At 43.8% G+C, this 19,808-nt stretch overlaps 1 protein-coding gene across 7 annotated transcripts in view; it reads right to left on the bottom strand.

Moving 5' to 3' along the window:
- Positions 1 to 19,808, bottom strand: part of FAM193A (family with sequence similarity 193 member A) — a 167,394-nt gene that overhangs the window by 34,895 nt on the left and 112,691 nt on the right. For all 7 annotated transcript variants that reach the window (XR_006296232.1, XM_043573151.1, XM_043573147.1 and 4 more), the window contains 6 exons: positions 13,751 to 13,828; positions 12,083 to 12,195; positions 11,707 to 11,949; positions 9,150 to 9,303; positions 8,854 to 9,033; positions 3,569 to 3,820 (listed from right to left, as the gene is read on the bottom strand). Coding sequence is in view for 6 of the 7 variants with exons in the window: in XM_043573151.1 (XP_043429086.1) it covers positions 3,569 to 3,820; positions 8,854 to 9,033; positions 9,150 to 9,303; positions 11,707 to 11,949; positions 12,083 to 12,195; positions 13,751 to 13,828 (1,020 nt within the window). In the remaining variant the exon portion in view is untranslated. The remainder of the gene's footprint in view (positions 1 to 3,568; positions 3,821 to 8,853; positions 9,034 to 9,149; positions 9,304 to 11,706; positions 11,950 to 12,082; positions 12,196 to 13,750; positions 13,829 to 19,808) is intronic.

A 19,808-nucleotide genomic window follows, 5' to 3' on the forward strand; every position in this document is an offset into this window, starting at 1 on the left:
AGCAGTTCTTTGAAGGAGGACTTAGATGAGGTAAAATGTATATTCTAATACAACTGCCAATTTTTTAAAAAAGTATCATCGGTATGCTAAAGAGAAGAGCTAAACTAGAATCAAAAAATTAAAAGTGGAGAAGGCAAAAAAGAAGCCTCTGGTAATGAACAGAGAATCGGAAAATGGTTACTCTTAACCCAAAACATCAAAAATCACTTTAAACGTGGCTAGTCTAAATATACCAATGAAATGACAGAAACTGTATTCAGAGTATATTAAAAAACAAGACCCATCTACGTGTGTCTGCAAGAAACCTACTGGAAGTATAAAGACCGCTTTAAGTTAAAAGTAAAGAAATGGAGAAAGAGACACCCTGCTAATGTAAATGAAAAACTGGAGGAGCTGTGTTAATTTCAGACAGGTCAGCCCTCAGAGCAAGGAAGATTCTCAGGGATAAAGTAGGGCAGTACATAATGATACAGAAGGGCTAATCCCCCCAGAACACGTAACAATCCTGAACATGTGAGCACCTAACAACACAGCGCCCAGCTACACAAGACAAAAACCGACAGGACTGCAGGAGAAAGAGGAGAACCCGCCCGTAGTCGGGAGGCTCTGACACCCACCCCTCTGTCAGGAGCGGACAGATCCAGCAGCAGGTCACGAAGGACATCGTTGAACTCAACAGCACCATCAGTCAACGGCACCTAACGGACGTCTGTAGCCGACTCCATCCACCAACTGCAGAATATGCAAATTCTCAAGGCCACACTCACCAAGAGAGCCCACATTCTGGGCCACAAAGCACACTTCAACAAATTCGAGAGAGTAAAAGTCATACGATGTCTGCTCTCAGACCACAAGGGAATTAAAGCAGAAATCAGTACCAAAAGAAGGCTGCGAAATCCGCAAATATTTGCAAATGAAACTCCCTGTCATATAGTTTTAATTTTTGTCTAGAATTTCATTACTGCCTTTTCCTCCTGCAACTACATTTAACTTTGAAATGACTTCGATCTCAGCATATAAGATACATGTATCACTGGTACAAAGACATTTGAAAACCAGAAACAATCTTCAAGTTTTCCTAAGTTCAAACAAATAAACTTTCTACAGTACTCATCCCAAGCGTTTTAGGTACTAAATATTTACCCACAATGGCCACAGTATGAATTAAAAGAATTACAACTATAATGACACGAAGGCTTAATGGTGACGGATGCCACTTTACCAGAGTAAAGATCCCTAAAGGCCCCACGAACACAAACAGGGAAGCAGAAGAGCTCCGTGAGCACAGCCGCCCTCCTCCACGTTCAGTGCCCACCTCTGCCTCCCAATGACACAGGGACATCCTCTGAACACGCTTGGTCTGATATAACTGAACAAGTGTGTGAATTCTCTAGAAGGGGCTTCTACCAACTCCTATGGGGTTGTGAACACGTTATGCATTAGCTACACGTGTATTCACGGTATTCGCTGAAGTCAAACTAACTCAAGTAATACAAACCATTTTTGGAAGACCTTGTAAGTGACAATGCTAGCTTGTTAGAGAAACAAACGTCTTTTTATCAGCTACAATTGAAGTATTTTGCCAAATGCATCTCATTTTTCTAAATAAAAATGGCATCCAGTTAATGTATTTTACATGCATCACTGAACAGTCTTGACATTCATAGCACAGTGACTGAAATGAAGCTTAACAGCTCATCCTCTGTATTTGCCCTTCTACCTATGAATCCTTCATCACATCTATCTACTAGATTAAAATTGAAAAGGTATTAGATAAATAGATTTTATATACAGATGATGCTCCCCCAAAATATTTTTCTTCTCTTTTACCATTTTAGGGACTACTTATAATGCTGTGAGAAAAGGCCAAAAGTTAGGGGGAAAAATACCCGTTTTTAACTGGAGTGTCCCAGCAGCCTCTGGGGAATAATCAGCTTCACTGCACTCTATTTCTAGGGGTGGTTCCTAGGGACTAGACAGCAGTTCTATCCAGGGAAAAACAGAGTGGATAGCTTCCCCACCTCATATATTCAACCAGAGAGAAAGAGGCTATGTAGACTAGGCGACTGTGAAAACAGGCTGGCTTTGAATATACACCTGAAAATGCTATTTCAAATCATTTTACTAATAAAGCCATCATTCAATGTCAAACTGAGAGATATCCAATCGAACAAAATTTAAGCATAAACCTGGGTAGTTACCAATTACTTATCACAACAAAACGTAACAAACTGATTCTACTTTACTCTGAATCAGTGGTTGTCACTCTCCTACCCGTGCCCCTCCCCAGAAAACAAAGCCCACTGGTGGGCTACACACACCCCACTTCACGGCAGACGCCCTTGCAGGGAGAAAATGTGTGTGCGGTTTGAAAAAGCCCCTTCCACCCTGCGTTCTCCTCCCTTCTCCCAGTTAAGAATCACGGTTTTAAATCATAAGTCTGTAGTTTGGGGAAAATTTTATTTTTGATTAAAACTAATCTTGAGGGGCGCCTGGGTGGCGCAGTCGGTTAAGCGTCCGACTTCAGCCAGGTCACGATCTCGCGGTCCGTGAGTTCGAGCCCCGCGTCGGGCTCTGGGCTGATGGCTCAGAGCCTGGAGCCTGTTTCCGATTCTGTGTCTCCCTCTCTCTCTGCCCCTCGCCCGTTCATGCTCTGTCTCTCTCTGTCCCAAAAATAAATAAACGTTGAAAAAAAAAATTTAAAAAAAAAAACAAAAAAAACAAAAAACTAATCTTGAACCAGAATAACTGATAGAAAAGGAAACCAAAAATCAGAATTTAGAAGAGTCAATAAAGTTAAGTTCAAAATAGCTAAGGAGGCAAAGCTATCTAAGGTACAAAGAATGAAACCAACCTAAGAATTTCTCTGCAAAGCCTAAGCTACTCAAATAGAAGCATGGTGTTCTCTGAGAAGAAATACATGAAAATCGAACTTCTTCTAGATGCCCACTCTTTCTCTGAACAAGCTTGCAGCACAGCCAGTTTCTGGGATGCCCTTTCCCGTGTGCCCGCCAGCCACCCCTCAACAACCACCTGACGCTGGGACTTCTTCCTGTAGTGCGCTCAGGATTCCTCCTTAAGTCTGTGTATTTCGACAAGCCCTTAATTTTTGCACATAGAGAGCATAATCATTTCAGATACTGGAGAGCCCCGCTAGGGTCAGAAGACTCATGCGTACTCAGTATTTTACCCATACAATGTTAGGAAAAAGAGTCAGGGCCCAGGGCGCCGTAAGTAAAGAACCGAACTATGTCTTGGTGAGAAGAGCTATCTGTGCAGGCACCCAAGGATAACTCATTATGCCAACATCACCTGGGAAACTCTTTACATTCTAGTTAATTCTGAAGGAATACATCACGACTTTTGTGATTGTTCTTACAACCGTGAACATTCAAAATTCTGAGAGCTTAGGAGATTACGATAAAAGGAGACATTTGCAGACCTCCCATCAGGAGTAGACATGGTCCTATACAAGTTGACAATTTATGACTTTTGTTTGTTAAACTATGCACTTCTTGCAAAGACCTTAGTGACAGGGGAGCTTCAGGCCCTCTCTGCCTTGACTTACCTTACTGTGTGTGAAGGGGGGCGCTGTATACAAGGTGGGGTGGATGAGAGGGCGGGGCAGGTGTGGGACTGCGTGCAAAGGCACATGTCCGTGGATGTGGGGGTAAAGATGCAGAGCAGGGTGTGTGGGCTTCTCTGGGCTCATGAACTGATGGCCGGGAGGAAGGGCGCCAGCTGTCATTGCTGATGCTGTCAGTCCAGAGGCTTCTTGTTTACAAACATGACATTCACAAGTGTTTGGAGTTTGTTCAGCCTGAAAGGAAAGAAAAAAAAAAAAAAAAAGTACCCAGTTATTTAGCGAAACAAAGAAGGGATAAATTAAAAAGTCACATTCTGCTGAGCAGCTACACAGCCAAAACAAAGATGGCAGGGCTCATCTGAGACCTCAAGTCACCCAGGGCCCTCCTTGTAAAGTACAGAGGGGACCCCATGAGCCCAGGATGCAGGAAACCTGAGGAGAGAAGAGATGCACACCTCACTCCCCAGCCGGGCGTCTGCTGAGGTGGCACCGGCACCAGTGTGCTCCCGTGCCTGTCCGCGAAGGGACAAGGGGACTGGCAAGGGTGGCAGAGTACAGAGGGGGGCTGGGGCCGGGGACGACAGAGCACTGGTACTGGGCTCCACGGGGCTCGCACTGCTAAGGCGTGGTTACATGGAGATTCTGTGAAGGCACCGGAGACAGGACTCAGCTGAGGGAAGAGAGGCAGTCGGTGGCTTCTCTCCCTCGAAACAAGGTAAAACTGAACACAATTGTCAAAGCAACCATCTGAGGATCTGAAAGTCAACCAAAGGGAAAAAGCAAATTGAGAAGCATTTATTCATGCCAATCTACTAGAATGTCAGGTAAGAGCAGTGGGAGTCTAGCCCTCTTGCCTGGGGCACTTCCCGTTGCCAACAGCCCTTAAAAATAAACTAAAAAAAACCCCAAAAAACAAAAACAAAGAATCAACAGCAGAATTAAAATGGAATACTAAAATTTTTGTCTGATACAAAAGAGGAACAGAGGAACAAAACATATGAGACCTAGAGAAACAGACAGCAAATGGCAGCTGTTCACAGCACCAATCATGACATTAACCATAAACAAAGCACTCCAGACCAAAGGCAGGATCGATGGACAAGATGCAAATACAAGACCCAACTAAAAGGTTCAAAGACAAATCTTACATTCTAAGACATGAAAAAATATATGACGTGCACACACAGTAATTCTAAGACAGCTGGAATGACTCTTCATGTCACATGAGATGGTCTTTAAGAGAAGAAATGCTAGTGGAGAATCATCTCATAACGACAAAAGAGTCAATATACCAGGAAGATGTAACAATAATACATGTATACACCTTCAACAACACTGTCCCAAATGCACGAATCAAAATCTGGCAGATTTGAGAAGGGAACAGACGATCCCGCAGTTTACTTGAAGACTTCGGTACATCTGTCAGCAATTTTTAGAACAAGACAGAAAACCAGTAAGGATACAAAAGACTTGAATAATGGTATCAGTTTGACCAAACTTTCATTTGTAGGACACTCCACAAGAGCGGAACACAAATTATTTTCAAGTGTACATGGGGCATCATCTAGGAGAGACCACGTTAGGCCATAAAACAGGTCTCAATAAGTTTTCAAGTTCTAAAATCAGTAATCTAAGCTTAGACTTCACAAGTTAGAAAGGGAAAAACAAACCGAACCAAAAGACTGCAGCATAAGTAATGAAGATCAGAATACAAATAAATGAAATTAAGAGAAAAACAGAGAAAATTAACAAAACCTAAAATTGGTTATTTACAAAAATTGATAGACCTCTAGCAAACAAAATTTGTAAGAAAACAAACAAAATCACCAAAACCAGGGATTAACATCACTCCAGACCCTGTAGAATTAAAAGAATTTATAAGTGAATACCAGAAACAACCTTATGCCATCAAATTAGGTGAAATGGATGAATTCCTAAAAAGACACAAATTTTTTAAATTAACTCAAGAGGAAATAGAAAATCTGAGTAAACCTATTAATAAACAAAACCCGAACGAGTAATTGTAAGTCTTCCCACAAAAAAAAAGACCAGGCCCAGGGGATTTCACTGGTAAATTTTATCACATATTTAAGAAATCCGAATTTTAGACAAATTGCTTCAGAAATTGTAGGCAGAATAAACACTTCCCAACTAATTCCTTAAGGCTAATATTATCAAAGTCAAAGATGTCACAAGGAGAGATGACCATAAAATAGTATCTTTCATTAACATGGACGTAAAAGATTAGGAAACCAATCCAGCAACAAACAAAAAAAAATTATATACCACACCAAGTGGGATTTATCCTAGGAATACAAGGTTGGTTTAATATCCAAAAATCACTTGATGCAATACACCACAGTAACAGAATGAAGGATGAAAACCACAGGAACATCTCAATAGATGCAGAAAAGGCATTTGGAAAACCAGATACATGTTCATGATAAAACTCTCAGGAAACTAGGAGTTGACAGGATTCATGTCCTCCACTTGGTAAGGTCATCCCTAGACACTGTGCAGGTAGCATCACACTAGTAACAGACTGAGTACTTCCCTCCAGGCCTGGGACCAAGGCAAAGACATACGCTTGCAACGCTTCCCCGCAGAGCTGGACTGGAGGCGCTAGCTAGCTCAGGAAGGCGAGAGTAAGACATTAAAAGCATCCAGATTGAGGAAAAAGTAAAACTGTCTTTATTCACAAACAACATAATCTTGCATGTAGAAAATCCAAAGGGATCTACCAAAAAAAAAAAAAAAAAAAAAGGAAAAACAACAAAAGAATAAATGAGTTTAAGCTACAGAATATAAGATCAATATATAAAAATCAACTGTATTTCTACATATTGCCAACAATCAATTGAAAACTGAAATTAGAAAATACCATTTACTGCAGAATCAAAACCATCTAATACTTAAGAATAAATTTAGGAAGTTCAAGACCTACTTACTAGAAATTTTAACTGCTGAAAGAAATCAACAATGATTTAAACAAATGGAAAGGTATAGTGCATTCATAGACTGACAGATTCCAATTTTGTTAGGACTATATTTTCCCCAAATTGATCTGTATTATCCCACAGATAAAAGACTAGGCCCAGAGGATTCTGCCCAGGTGAATTCTACCAAATATTCAAGAATTCAACTCAATCTCTATCAAAATCCAGGAAAGCTTTTTTGTAGAACATGCTGATTCTAAAACTTACATGGAAACATAAAGGATTCTGAACAGCCTAAACAGTTTTCAATAAGGCCTCACCAAGCTGGAGAGCAGATCCTACCTTATTTCCAAACTTACTATAAAGCATAGGTCAAATACACTATGGGAAAGGACCCAGAGGTCAAATAAACACAGAATACAGAGTGCAGACAATAAACACTTGTATTTATAGTCAAATGATTTTCAGCAAATGGCCACTGCAATTCAACAGGAAAAGAGATGGTCTTTTCAACAAATGGTGCTGGGACAATCTGGATATCCACATGTGCAAAAAGATGAATTTAAACCCTACTCTCACACCATAAGTAAAAACTGGGTCAAATGAACCAGACCTGAGTAAGAGCTAAAATTACAAATCGTCTAGAAGAAAACAGAGTTTTGTATTAGGCAAAGTTTTCTTGGATGGGACATCAAAAGTATGATTCATAAAAGAAAGAGTTGATGAATTAGAATTCAGCAAAATTAAAAACTTTTGATTTTCAAAAAATACCATTAAAAACTAACAGACATGCCACAGACCAAGAGAAAATGTTTTCAGATCACGTAATTATAAAGGAGGGGCAACACATAAAGAATTCTTCTAATTCCTATAACCCAATAAGCTGGAAAAGGAAACAAATGGCCCATCGATATATATAAAAGAATGCTCAGCTTTACCCATAAACAATAAAATGGAGACTGAAACTTGAAGGGATTACCAATTCTTATCAGACTGGCAGCACCCCAAAACTGTATGATAGCAGCCTCTTCGGGGGGGCAGGGCAGCCATCACACTCTGACCCAGAAAAGCCACTGCTGGTGACCAATCCTGGGGATAGACCTACTTATGTATGAAAGATGCGTTAAGGACGCTCCCTGAACAGTATATAGGGGAAAAAGAGGGAAGCAAACACAGGTGCCCAGCAGCAGGGGACTAAAAAGAAAAACAAAACCATGGTACATCCACCTGCTGCAACACAGAGGGCAGCAGAAGAGAACAAAGTGCACTCTGTACAGGGAGAGTTGGTCAGGGAACTGCCTGTGCACATAAGCCTTTTCATTTGAAGGGGGAAGAAGAAACATGAGCATTTGCATAAACAAACACTGGGAAGACACACGACGAGTAAGACTGGTTATCTACTGGGACTAAAACTGGGGGTGGGTAGGTGCTGGCCAGGGCAGATGGTGAAGGACAAGGGGGCAGGACTTCTCAATGTAACACCTTTTCACCATGTCACCTTCCTTGCCTGAACCGTGGATCTACACTGCCTATTAAGTAAGTTAATTAACTAAGCATCTTGACTTTTACCTGGTCTTCCTTTCATTTAAAAACTACGTGATAACCTACTTATAAAACTGAGTCTCTAAGAAAAGACAGTTGTCTCATGAGGTATTACCTTCAGTTAAGAAACCAGATATCCACCGGAAAGAAAACCTCCCTTACAAAATCAACCATTTCTGAAATTTTAACATTCCACTATTTTACTTATTTAAAAAAGTCTCACTGGGTGGTTCAGTCAGTTAAGCATCCAACTTTGGCACAGGTCATGATCTCACGGGCCGTGGGTTCGTGAGTTCGAGCCCCATGTCAGGCTCTCTGCTGTTAACACTGAGCCTGCTTGGGATCTGCTGCCTCCCTGCCCCTCCCCCACTCGCGTGCACGCATGTGCACGTGTGTGTGCACGCGTGCGCGCGCTCTCTCTCTCTAACAATAAACATTTAAAAAACAAAAATACAAACTCTCCCCTTGCTTCTTTATAGAAAAAACCCTCTATGATACCCAAATATCTGGAGCTACTCTGGAGAGCTACAAAATCAAGACCAATTTGACTCCGTCAATTAGACTCAAGCAAGAGTCGATTAGACTCAAGCAAGAGGAACAAGATCAAAATGGGGCTCAGGAGTCATGTTTATTTATTTTTAAAAGCATGCTCTGATCCTCTCCAGTGCTCATCTTCAGAAGTTATTCAAAACAACACAATTTTGCATTCAATAATTCTCATATTTAGGAAATACACACAGAGAAAGATACCCTTGGCAAAACACAAAGTTCAGAAAGATAAAATCGTACCTGCTGAGTTGGGTAAGATGGGGGTGGACTGTCCACTTTACTTTCCTCTTTCCTGGGGCTCCCATTGCCTAGAGCCACGTCTTGCTTTGGGGCTCCTGGCGGCTCCCCACTGCTTTCGCCATCTGCCTCTTCGTCGTCAGCCTCTGAAGAGCTACTACTGGTACTGCTTACCTGAGGGGACTTTAAAAACCACCTTTATCATTTATACTTTTCAAAACGCAAGAATATAAAAAAATAAGATGCCAGATCACCATTTTCTGCCACTTATTGTCACCAGGAAGAAGTTGTACCCATACCTCATCTTTCAGAGCCAAGTTTTCCCCGCCACCATTCAATTCGCTGTGGATTCCATTCATGTTGGCCACCACCTCAGTATCGTCGTAGTTACTCAATGGATAAATATCAGCAAACTTAGCTGACAATGGTGCAACGTCTTCGTCATCACTACAACTGAGACAGGCAGAGATGGTCACCATGAGGCCATTTACCCGGAGGGACAGTGAGTGAACCACCCACAGAGCACAGACGTCTCCTTCACGGACACTATTCTTGTTCACAAGAGTGTTACACTGAGCGCCACACACTTCCTACTATCTCTCAGTAACCTGAACACAAGGAGAAAAATGCCTGAACAATTACCATTGGTACTATTTAGAAGAATGGAAAACAAAACTCCAAAAGTAGAAAAATGTTGGAAAAAGCATAAAAATGTAATCAGATTAATCACTGCATTTCCACTCAACTTGAAGTGCCTTGGTCTACAGCTGTTCTCTGCCATTTCCAAGCAGACACAATTTTTTACTAAAATTAAAGGACTACAAAGGACTGCCAAAATTTCAGACGTAGCCAGGTGAACAAAACTTTAAGGCACTTAGCTGACAAAATACTGAAAGTTTTTCACTATAAGGCCAGCTCTGGACAAGTCAGTCATGATCTTAAGTAAATATCAGCTTTAGCAAGACATCTAAACAACGGGCAAATGAAATACTTACTAAAAATTATAAGCAAATTTCAAGACTGTAGCCAACGAAGGCCACTTCAAACATACGCTTTTCTGGTGTGTGGAAAGAGTGGGCACGGAGCTCCCACTGCAGTGCAAATTGTTCACGGTGTGATGTGACCACACGTGGTCACCCCATAGTCTATGTGAGCATGCCTCTGAGTCCATCTTCTGCCTCAGCATACAACAACTTCCAGAAGGAAAAGTCCTAAGAACTAGCGGCCTTTTAGCTTCAGAAGAGCATCCAGAATTGCTCAACTCAAATGTCTTTCCCATTTTTAGAAACAGAGTCAACATACTACAGCACACTCACCAAGGGAAGCACACAGCACCCACCGGGTGCGGGCTGTGCAGGCTTCCTGAGGGCCTGTGGTGCCTGAGGTGACGGGACATTTTGCCTTGGTCGACACTCAGCTGCTCCTGAGATGTTATAACCACCATGACCCACAGATGAGGAAACCAAGGTTCAGAGATGAAGTGATTAAATCGTCTGCTCGACGTAATGAAGGCAGGCTGCACTGGCCCTAGAGCCCACCAAAACTGGAGGGCACTGCTGAACAGAGACTAAAACTGCACGACTCTATTTAAGCGTCTTCGCGATGACACCAAGAAAGAGACAACACGTACCAAAGGCAACGCTGGAGGGCTTCAGGTCACGGTAAGTCGTATTTGGCAGACATTAGCCCCAGGCTGCTGAAGGACCAGAGGCCCAGAGCGGCCACGGACAATCCCAGCCTGAGGAGAAAGGTGCCCACAGCCCACTTCCTCCACCATGTGACAAGGCACAGGAGCTCACACCTGACGCTGGCAGCTGTGACGTGTGAGCAGGGATGGGCTCTTCTGACACACATTTTTATAAGGCTGTATGTGTTTCCTGCCGATACGTTTTTTAGAGGCTGGTAAACAGCTGGCTGGGAAACTCTCGACCCTCTTTCACAGACTCCCAGAGAGCACAGGGTGTCCAGGACTAGAAAGCAGTTCGAGCTCAACAGAGTCATGGCATTCAGACCAATCCCTTTAGAATTATTTTGTGTTTGAGACCAGATGCATATTGAGGACTGGAAGACTCCAAAGGAAAGCCTCAGAGTCATCGTGAGAAATCCAGATGGAAGCAGTGAGAAATCTGAGAAGCACTGAACAGCCCGCAGTTGGGGCAACAATCTCTACTACTGGGTACCGGGGCTGATGTCCGTCACCTGCACGGGGCTCCTGACACCCCTATGCTCTACGATAAGCGAAATACAAACCTAAATGTACCTGAATAAAATAAAAACACGCATCCATGTGCAACCCGTCCAGAAGTCAGGGTGGAAAGCCTCAACAAATGACAGGGTCACAACTCCGAACAAACGTGGGACCACTCACCTACAGTGTGAATTGGCGATGGTGGCACAGCCACCTCGGTCATACAAAATGTACTTCTAGATAATGTGGGAACACGGAAAACAGAACCTTTCAATCGCTTGCTAAAGTGATCGTCTGGGTTTTTAGCAAGACATGGAAAAAGCATGAATGCTGAACGGACAATGAGGCGGAATGAGCTTCGGGCTGATCGCCCTCAAATAAAATGAGGAAACGTGAAGCCAGAACTGAAGAGACACTTCCCTGCATACCAACATGGTTTTTCTTTACTGGCATTTATTAATTTACCATATTTTTTTTTTCAGGTAATGAAATAGTGTCAAAGTTTGGGTTTACTGATTTCGTATTTTAAAAGTTGCTTAAAAAATGAAGGATCCTTTTTCTGGAAAAGCACTATAATGATATCCATACTTCTGCAGACAATACTGTCCATACTTCTCATTATTGGGTTACGTAAATTTCTGAAATCTTATTACAAAGTCACAACTTACAAAGTTGGTGCAGAGCCATTGTCTGTGAGGATGAGTCTGGGATGTTGCTGAATTGTAATGGGAGAGCTGGAACCTGACCCTGAGCTTGCTGAGGACACGCTAGGTGGGCGCATCTCAGAGAGATAGTCGGGAGCAGAATCCACTTGGAGGGGCAGCTGGTGACTGTGGATGTCGCCAGTGACGGGGGGGTCCATGACACCACAAGTGAGGATGTGTGAGAGGCTGCAGTCATCACAAGCACATCTGAGTGGGAATGAAGGACAGTTACCCAGAGAGCCAGGAGAGAAGGTCAGACCACACTCTGTCAGGGTCAGCGCCTCTGCTGAGGCCGTGGGTCCCACAGGCCCTCTGTGCCCACACGACAGCACAGGCTCACCTTCTCCTGTAGTTGCAGTTGGGGCAGTCGGGCATGCTCAGCCGGGAGGACAACATGTGCCTCATGGCGTCCGTGAAATTGTTCTCACCAGCAACTGCTTTCTTGTTGGTTAGCTGGAGGGAATCATCAAATGAGAGGTTAACTCTGCAAGACATATTCCCCAATCAGGTGGTCCGAGTTTTCAGTAATCACGGTAATATGTATCACGCCCATCTAGAAGCCAGCGGCCACAGCTTCCCAGAATAGGAAAGGGCCACGAAGGGGTGGGGGGAAAGGGGCAGACCTGAAATGTGCAGCAGCCCTTGGCTAGAGCTGCACAAAGGCCAGGGAGCAGGAACACCCCCCCGCTGGTGCCTCACCAGCAGACACCAGCCTTGACCCCAAATGGCTGTGTGCTCGGGACTCACTAGGGACCAGGAGCTCAGAACTAAACTGTGGCCCCCAAGGAGCTCAGACCCTGAAAGAGGAAACCATGAGGTGGGAGGTGCTCCAGCCCAGATCTGTGCAGGAGGCCACGAAACAGAAACAGAAAAGCAGCTCAGCAGGGCCGGTGTGTGTGTGGGGGGTGATTCACAGGGGAGGCAGTTCGCTGCTAACTTCATCAGAGGCCAAAAAAAAAAAAAAAAAAGCCTCTGGGTCAGAGGCAGAGCACTGAGCTAAGCATCCAATGAAACACCTCTAGAAGGCCTACTGACCCTGGGCTGAGCAGGAAAGGGGTCTTGGCAGACTGGGAGGAGAGCACCGTGCCCAACAGTGTAGCCTGGAGGCACACAGGCCTGCACACACGGAGCTGTAGCACGAGTGGCACTTGTGACACGTGATGGCAGCTGGCAGGTGGGAGCAAGGCCAGCTGGGGAGGATGCCCACTGCAGGGACAAGGACCAGCAACTGAAGGGGGTGGAGCCAGGAGCTACGTGGAAAGTGGCACCCAAACTTCCAATCAACTAGGCAAGCATCTGGATTTCAGAGAAGCCTGTGGACCAGCTCTGGCAATGGAACGGGTGAGGCTGGAAGGGCCATTTGATAGGACAGAATCCATACAGGAAGGGTAGGGGGGGCCGGGGGCAGGAGAGCACACTGAGCATGGTGCCCTCTACCCGTGGGGCCCAGAGGAGACCACAGGGGTGAGGACAGGGGGCACCAATGTCTGAAGAGGGCCAAGGGAGAAGAGCTGGCTGGAGAAAAGCAGCAGACGCCAGCATGTGGATGAAAATCAAGGGGAGCAAGCTTCCAAAGTCGAGTGCCCTGAGGACATCATGACAAGCTCCGCCCCCCCCCCCCCCCCCCCCCCCCCGCAAGCCTCAGAGGGTGCAGAGGGGCAGGGAAGAGCCTGGGGGGAAGCAGGGAGGCAGGGAGCGAGCAGCACCGTCAGCAGCCACACTGAACGTATGGCCCAGGAGTGTGGGAGGCCGGGAAACGGCCTGAGGGGGGTGGGCCCAGTCCCACTCTGTGACCCCACCACCTGCCTAGAGAGCGCAGGGCTAGAGGGGGTCACTTGATAGAGTTTTTCCTTGAGGAATACAGAGGATGCGGAAACAGATAAGGAAAATTAGTTTATCTAGGATTAACAACACTATCTCAGGAGCAGGCAGGGCAGTGTGGCTTTGAAATGGTGGGGTTTCCCGAGCTGCATTCCTGCTCTGGCGTGCAGCCTCCCCACAGCCTTACCTGCTCCTCAATGAATCGCCTTTGTTTGAAAAGCTCCCAGTCCTCTGTCAGCATGCGCTGTTTGGTTTTCATGGTCATCTAGTAAGGAGATGCAAACAAAAAACCTCAGTACCACCAAGAGTCACCCAGGCATCTGCGAGGGGAGATCTCAGATCTGGTGCACGTGACAAACCACCTACAGAGGCTCCACCTCTTTCACGTGCTCTTCTTACGTGGGAAACACGGAGGAACTCACATTAAAAAAAGAAATTAAGATGTCAGAGCTGAATCTGTCACTGCAGTAGTGAACACTCATCCTTTACCGAAAGCCTCTTGTTATGTGCCCTGCCTGAACTAGAGATCCAGAAATGGAGATGACCCAGCCTGCCCGTGATGAGCCTGCGGACAGGACACCGGTGTCACAAAGGGGCGAATTTGGTACAACTGCACTCACACGAGGCCCCTGGAGGAGTCAAATCCACAGAACAGAAGGTAGACGGGGGCACCAGGGGCTGGGAGGGGTGGGGGGAAGGGAGGGCTGTTGTGCAATGGGACAGGGTGTCCTTCAGGAAAGGTGGAGACGTTCTACAGGCAGAGGCTGGGGACGTTCACAACCATGGGAATGTACTTACTGCCACTGAACTGGACACTTCACAGTGGTTAAAACTGTAGATTTTATGTTACGTGTATTTTACCACAATTAGAAAAGAAGCCCAATTGAGGGGGACAGGGAATAAAGAATGGGCTCAAAGGTACAGTTTTAGTGGGCGGGGGGAGGCTATGAAACAATGAAGTCTTGATGTTTATCTAAATGCATTCTTCTAATTATTAAAAACTTAAGAATAACCACTAAAAACAAAGATGTGGGATTTGTATCTTCCAAATTATCAGAACAAAGAAAAGGGGGGGGGGGACATATTTAATCCCATAGACAAGAAAATACTACCAATAAACCCTCCAAAACAAAACGAAAGTAATTTCAAAAAATAAATTCATGCTTTTGGAAAAAACATTTTTAATCATTTAAACCATAAGAGAAGAAATCAAAGTTGAAAGTACAGTCCACAGAAATAACTGACAATGAAAGCCCCACAAATCTGATTATGTAAGATGTGCCCAACATGTAGAAGAAAATGTACCGGTTTAGATGCATTTCTGAGAGAACGAAACAGAACAAAAGACTGAAAAGTGTGTGTTCAACCTAACAAGCTAAAGGAACAAAATAAAAATGAGAAACAAACCCATAAGGCAGGAAGAAATTAAAGGTAAAAGCAGAAATTATCAGGAAAATGAAGAAGCAAATGTGATCAATAAACACGGAAACACTGTTCTCCAAATTCCCTCGCAGGCTGACCAAGGGAAGAAAAGGCCCCACAGTTAAAGTGGGCCTGAGAAAGGGCACACACAGGTGGGGGGGCAGGAGGAAGTAACTGTACAAGGTAGACGTTCACATCCAAAGAAAAGCTGTGAGCAGGTGGCTCATGGGCTGTTCCGCTGTGCCTGCACAGTGCTTTTTTTTTTTTTTAATTTTTTTTCAACGTTTATTTTTTATTTTTGGGGAGATAGAGAGGGACAGAGCATGAACGGGGGAGGGGCAGAGAGAGAGAGGGAGACACAGAATCGGAAACAGGCTCCAGGCTCCGAGCCATCAGCCCAGAGCCTGACGCGGGGCTCGAACTCCCGGACCGCGAGATCGTGACCTGGCTGAAGTCGGACGCTTAACCGACTGCGCCACCCAGGCGCCCCTGCACAGTGCTTTTTAAAAAGCTGAGTCAACATTAGAAAGCTCTTGAGATTCCACCTAAGGGCCAGACTTCTCTGGACGTCTTCGCAGCTCTGAGGCACCTGCCCTTTGCCGCCCTCCTGGCCGAGGGTGTGGTGTTTCCTTTGGTACAGATGGTGCTCTCCATGCCAAGTGTGCCAGGGAGGCAGGCCGGGGGGGGGGGGGGGGGGGGGGGGCGGGGGGGGCGTGGGCAGCAGCTCTCCCACAGCCTCCCCTCTGAGCACAAGCTTGTAATCCCTTGTCTAAACGATGCAGACAACTTCCTAGGCGAACATCAATTTGTGGAGCTGACTCATGAAGCAAAAACCCCAGAACAGACGACAAAGTAAAATGTAAACTGAAAAGGCAGCATGAGGTCTATAATCCTCGCTCCTCCTCCCTGCAAAACAAATCATGCCCCAGGTTTTAGGGTGTATTCCCTCAAATCCTTTATGGAAAAACAAATTTTTTTTAACTGGATGCTGCTAAAAACATCATGGAAAGTTTCTCAATTCATACTATGAGACTAGCATAACCTTTATGCAAAACAGAGAAGGCCTCAAAGACAAAGAGTCAATGATACCTCAGAATACAGACACCAAAATCCTAGTATCGGCTACTTAAATCTAGTTATGGGTTGGGGCGCCTGGGTGGCGCAGTCGGTTAAGCGTCCGACTTCAGCCAGGTCACGATCTCGTGGTCCGTGAGTTCGAGCCCCGCGTCGGGCTCTGGGCTGATGGCTCAGAGCCTGGAGCCTGTTTCCGATTCTGTGTCTCCCTCTCTCTCTGCCCCTCCCCCGTTCATGCTCTGTCTCTCTCTGTCCCAAAAATAAATAAACGTTGAAAAAAAAAATTTATAAAAAAAAAAATCTAGTTATGGGTTAACAGAGAATACACCATAATCTAGTAAGACGTTAATTCCAGGGATGCAAACATGTCTCAAAATTAGGAAACCTAATCTCTCACTTCATATAGAAAAATACATAAAAGAAAAAACCATACAATCAAATTCAGTATCTATTTCTGCTTTTTACAAAAATCGTAACTTTAATAAGCTAGAAAAGGGAGCCTTCCTTAATTTGCCAAGAATTATCATCAGTAAGCGAGGCAAGCACGTGACCTAACGGGAAGCCAGAGCAGAGCACAGCGCCAACAGCAGTGGCCGACAGCAGTACGCATTCGTGCTGTGCCAAAGGCTTTAACCGAAGCCAAACAAACCAGTTCAAGTGCCAGAGAGGGTAAGACAAAACATTATTGTAGGGGTCACGGTCTCCTAGAAAATTCGAGGCAGCCAACTCAGAAACTCCTGGAGAGTAAGGGCACTGGGTGGAGTGCCAACAGCGTGACAGTGCGGCCCCAACACCCGAAGCCCCCAGGTATAAACTTGGTAGGAAACAAACGGTAAAATCAGAACACAGAATACAAAAAAAAAAAAAACCTAAAAAGAGAATATATACCATCTTATTGAATGGGAAGATTCAATATCGGTGCCAGTCCTCCCTTTACGTGACATACGTCTGCTGTTTTTAGGAAAAACCTTTTTCTCACAAGTAGCTATCACTATTGCACATTTAAAGACGATTTTAAAGGAGCTACACATTAGGAAAGGTAGTAATTTCTGTATTTTAGTACAGAACTCGGCACACACTCAATAGAACTACTCTTTTGACCCTCTCCTCACATCCTCTGTGATTAACTTTTCCGAACATTTGGGTACCTGCAGGCTTATGTATGTGTCAAATAACAAATAAAGGATACGTTTTAAAAAGCAAGCAAAAACAAGTGATTTAAAGCTGTCAGCCGTCTCCCACGTCCATGCTTACTTGTGAATACTCAATTATTTTACAGATGTTTTGAAACCTTGAAATTACTACATAATTCCTAAACTACTACTCGATTAGAAGTGACTGATGTCCATTCCAAGGGTTCTAGAAAGACTGGTACCTTCCAGATGCTAAAATTACTCAGTTTCCCTAATTTGTATTAATGGCATCATGGTTTCTTGATAGGTGAGTGAAAATAAATTTTTGGTTGCTTTAGTAAAGAGGATGTCTTTTCTTTGTGGGGAAAAAAAGGGAAAATACCTTTTTTTCCTTTTTCTTATTGTGGTAAAATACACATAACATAAAAATTGCCATCTTAACCATTTTTAAGTGTACAGTTCAGTGGTATTAAGTACATTCACATCATCGTACAAACATCCCTACCATCCATTCCCAGAACTTTCTCATCCTCCTCAAATGACACTCTGTCCCCATTAGTAATAACTTCCCGTTCTCCCCTGCCTCCCCCCCCCCCACTTCCCCGGCTCTGGTCCCCATGAATTACACTTTCTGTCCCTAAGAAACTATGGTAGAGACCTCATATAAGTGGAGTTCTACCATATTTATTCTTTTGTGTCTGCTGTATTTCACTTGGAGTCCTATTTTCATTCATATTTTTGGTCTTCCATTTAGGTCCTTGATCTACTGAGTTAATTTTTGCATATGGTGTGAGGTAAGGTTCCAATATCATTCTTCTGCGTATGGGTAAGTTTTGAAATCACAAAGTGTGAGTCCTCCAGTTTTGTTGTTCTTTTTCAAGATTGTTCTGGATACTCTGGGTCTCCTGAGATTGCATATGAATTTTATTTTATTTTATTTTATTTTTATTTTTTTTTTATTTTATTTTTTTTTCTGAAATTTATTGACAAATTGCATATGAATTTTAAGATGGGTTTTTCGGGGCGCCTGGGTGGCACAGTCGGTTGAGCGTCCGACTTCAGCCAGGTCACGATCTCGCGGTCCGTGAGTTTGAGCCCCGCGTCAGGCTCTGGGCTGATGGCTCAGAGCCTGGAGCCTGTTTCCGATTCTGTGTCTCCCTCTCTCTCTGTCCCTCCCCCGTTCATGCTCGGTCTCTCTCTGTCCCAAAAATAAATAAACGTTGAAAAAAAATTATAAAAAAAAAAATTACTTTAAGATGGGTTTTTCTTTTTTCTTAATGTTCATTTTTGTGAGGGAGGGCTGCAGAGAGAGAGGGGGACAGAGAATCCCAACCAGGCTCTGTACTGCCAGCTGCGAGCCCAATGTGGGGCTCAAACTCATGAACCGCAAGATCATGACCTGAGCTGAAAGACAGACACTCAACTGACTAAGCCACCTAGGTGCCACAAGATGTATTTTTCTATTTCTACAAAAACAACTTTACGATTTTGACAGGGATAGCACAGAGTGTGTAGACCACTTTAGCTAATACAGACATTTTAACATTAAGTCTTCCAACGAACATGGCATGTACTTCCCTTTATGTCTTTGTTAATTTCTTTCAGAAAGTTTAATGGTTTTCACTGTATAAACCTTCCACCTCCTTGAGTAAATTAATTTATAAGTATTTTACTCATTTTGATAGTGTTGTAAATGGGATTTTTTATAATTTCCTTTGCAGATTATTTGTTAACGTACAGAAATATAACTTTTTGTGCACTGACTTTGTTCTTGATGCTTTGCTGAATTCATTTATTAGTTCTAGTATTTTTTTTTTTTTACAGTCTTTAGGATTTTCTACACATAAGATCATATCATCCACAGAGATAATTTACCTTCTCCCATCCCAATTTGGATGCCTTTTATTTTTCTTGCCTAATTGCTCTGACCGGAACTTCTAGTATCATGTTGAATAGAAGCAAAGAAACCAAGCAACCTTGCTTTATTCCTCATCTTAGAGGAAATGCTTTCAGTCTTTCACCACTGAGTATGATGGTTCCCATGGATTTTCACACATGGCTTTCTTATGTGGAGGTAGTTCCCTTCTGTTCCTAGTTTGTTGAGTGTTTTATCATGAAAGAGGGTTAAATACTGTCAAATGATTTTTGTGCATCGACTGAGACTATCATTTTTTTTTTTTTAACCCCCTCCACTCTGTTGATGTAGTCTATTACACTGATCAATTTTCACATGTTGACCCTCCTTCCATTCCAAGAATAAGTCCCACTTGGTCATGGTGTAAAGTTCTTTCAATATATTTATGAATTCTGTTTGCTTGTTTTGTTGAGAATTTTGCTCCAATGTTCTTAAGGGATGCTGGCCTGTAGTTTTGTTGTTTTTACAGTGTCTGTGGGGCTTTAGTATCAGGGTAATGCTAGCCTCACAGGATGAGTTGGCGAGCTTCTCTCCTCTTCAATTTTTTGGAAGGACTGATGTTAATTCTTCTTTAAATATTTGACAGAATTCACCTGCAAAGCCGACAGGTCCTGGGCTTTCCTCTGCTGGGAGATTTTTGATTAGTGATTCAGTCTCCATACCAGCTGTAGGTCTATTCAGACTTCCTGTGTCCCTGTGAC

The sequence above is a fragment of the Prionailurus bengalensis genome, chromosome B1 (genome assembly GCF_016509475.1).
Source record: "Prionailurus bengalensis isolate Pbe53 chromosome B1, Fcat_Pben_1.1_paternal_pri, whole genome shotgun sequence".
Lineage (NCBI taxonomy): Eukaryota > Metazoa > Chordata > Mammalia > Carnivora > Felidae > Prionailurus > Prionailurus bengalensis.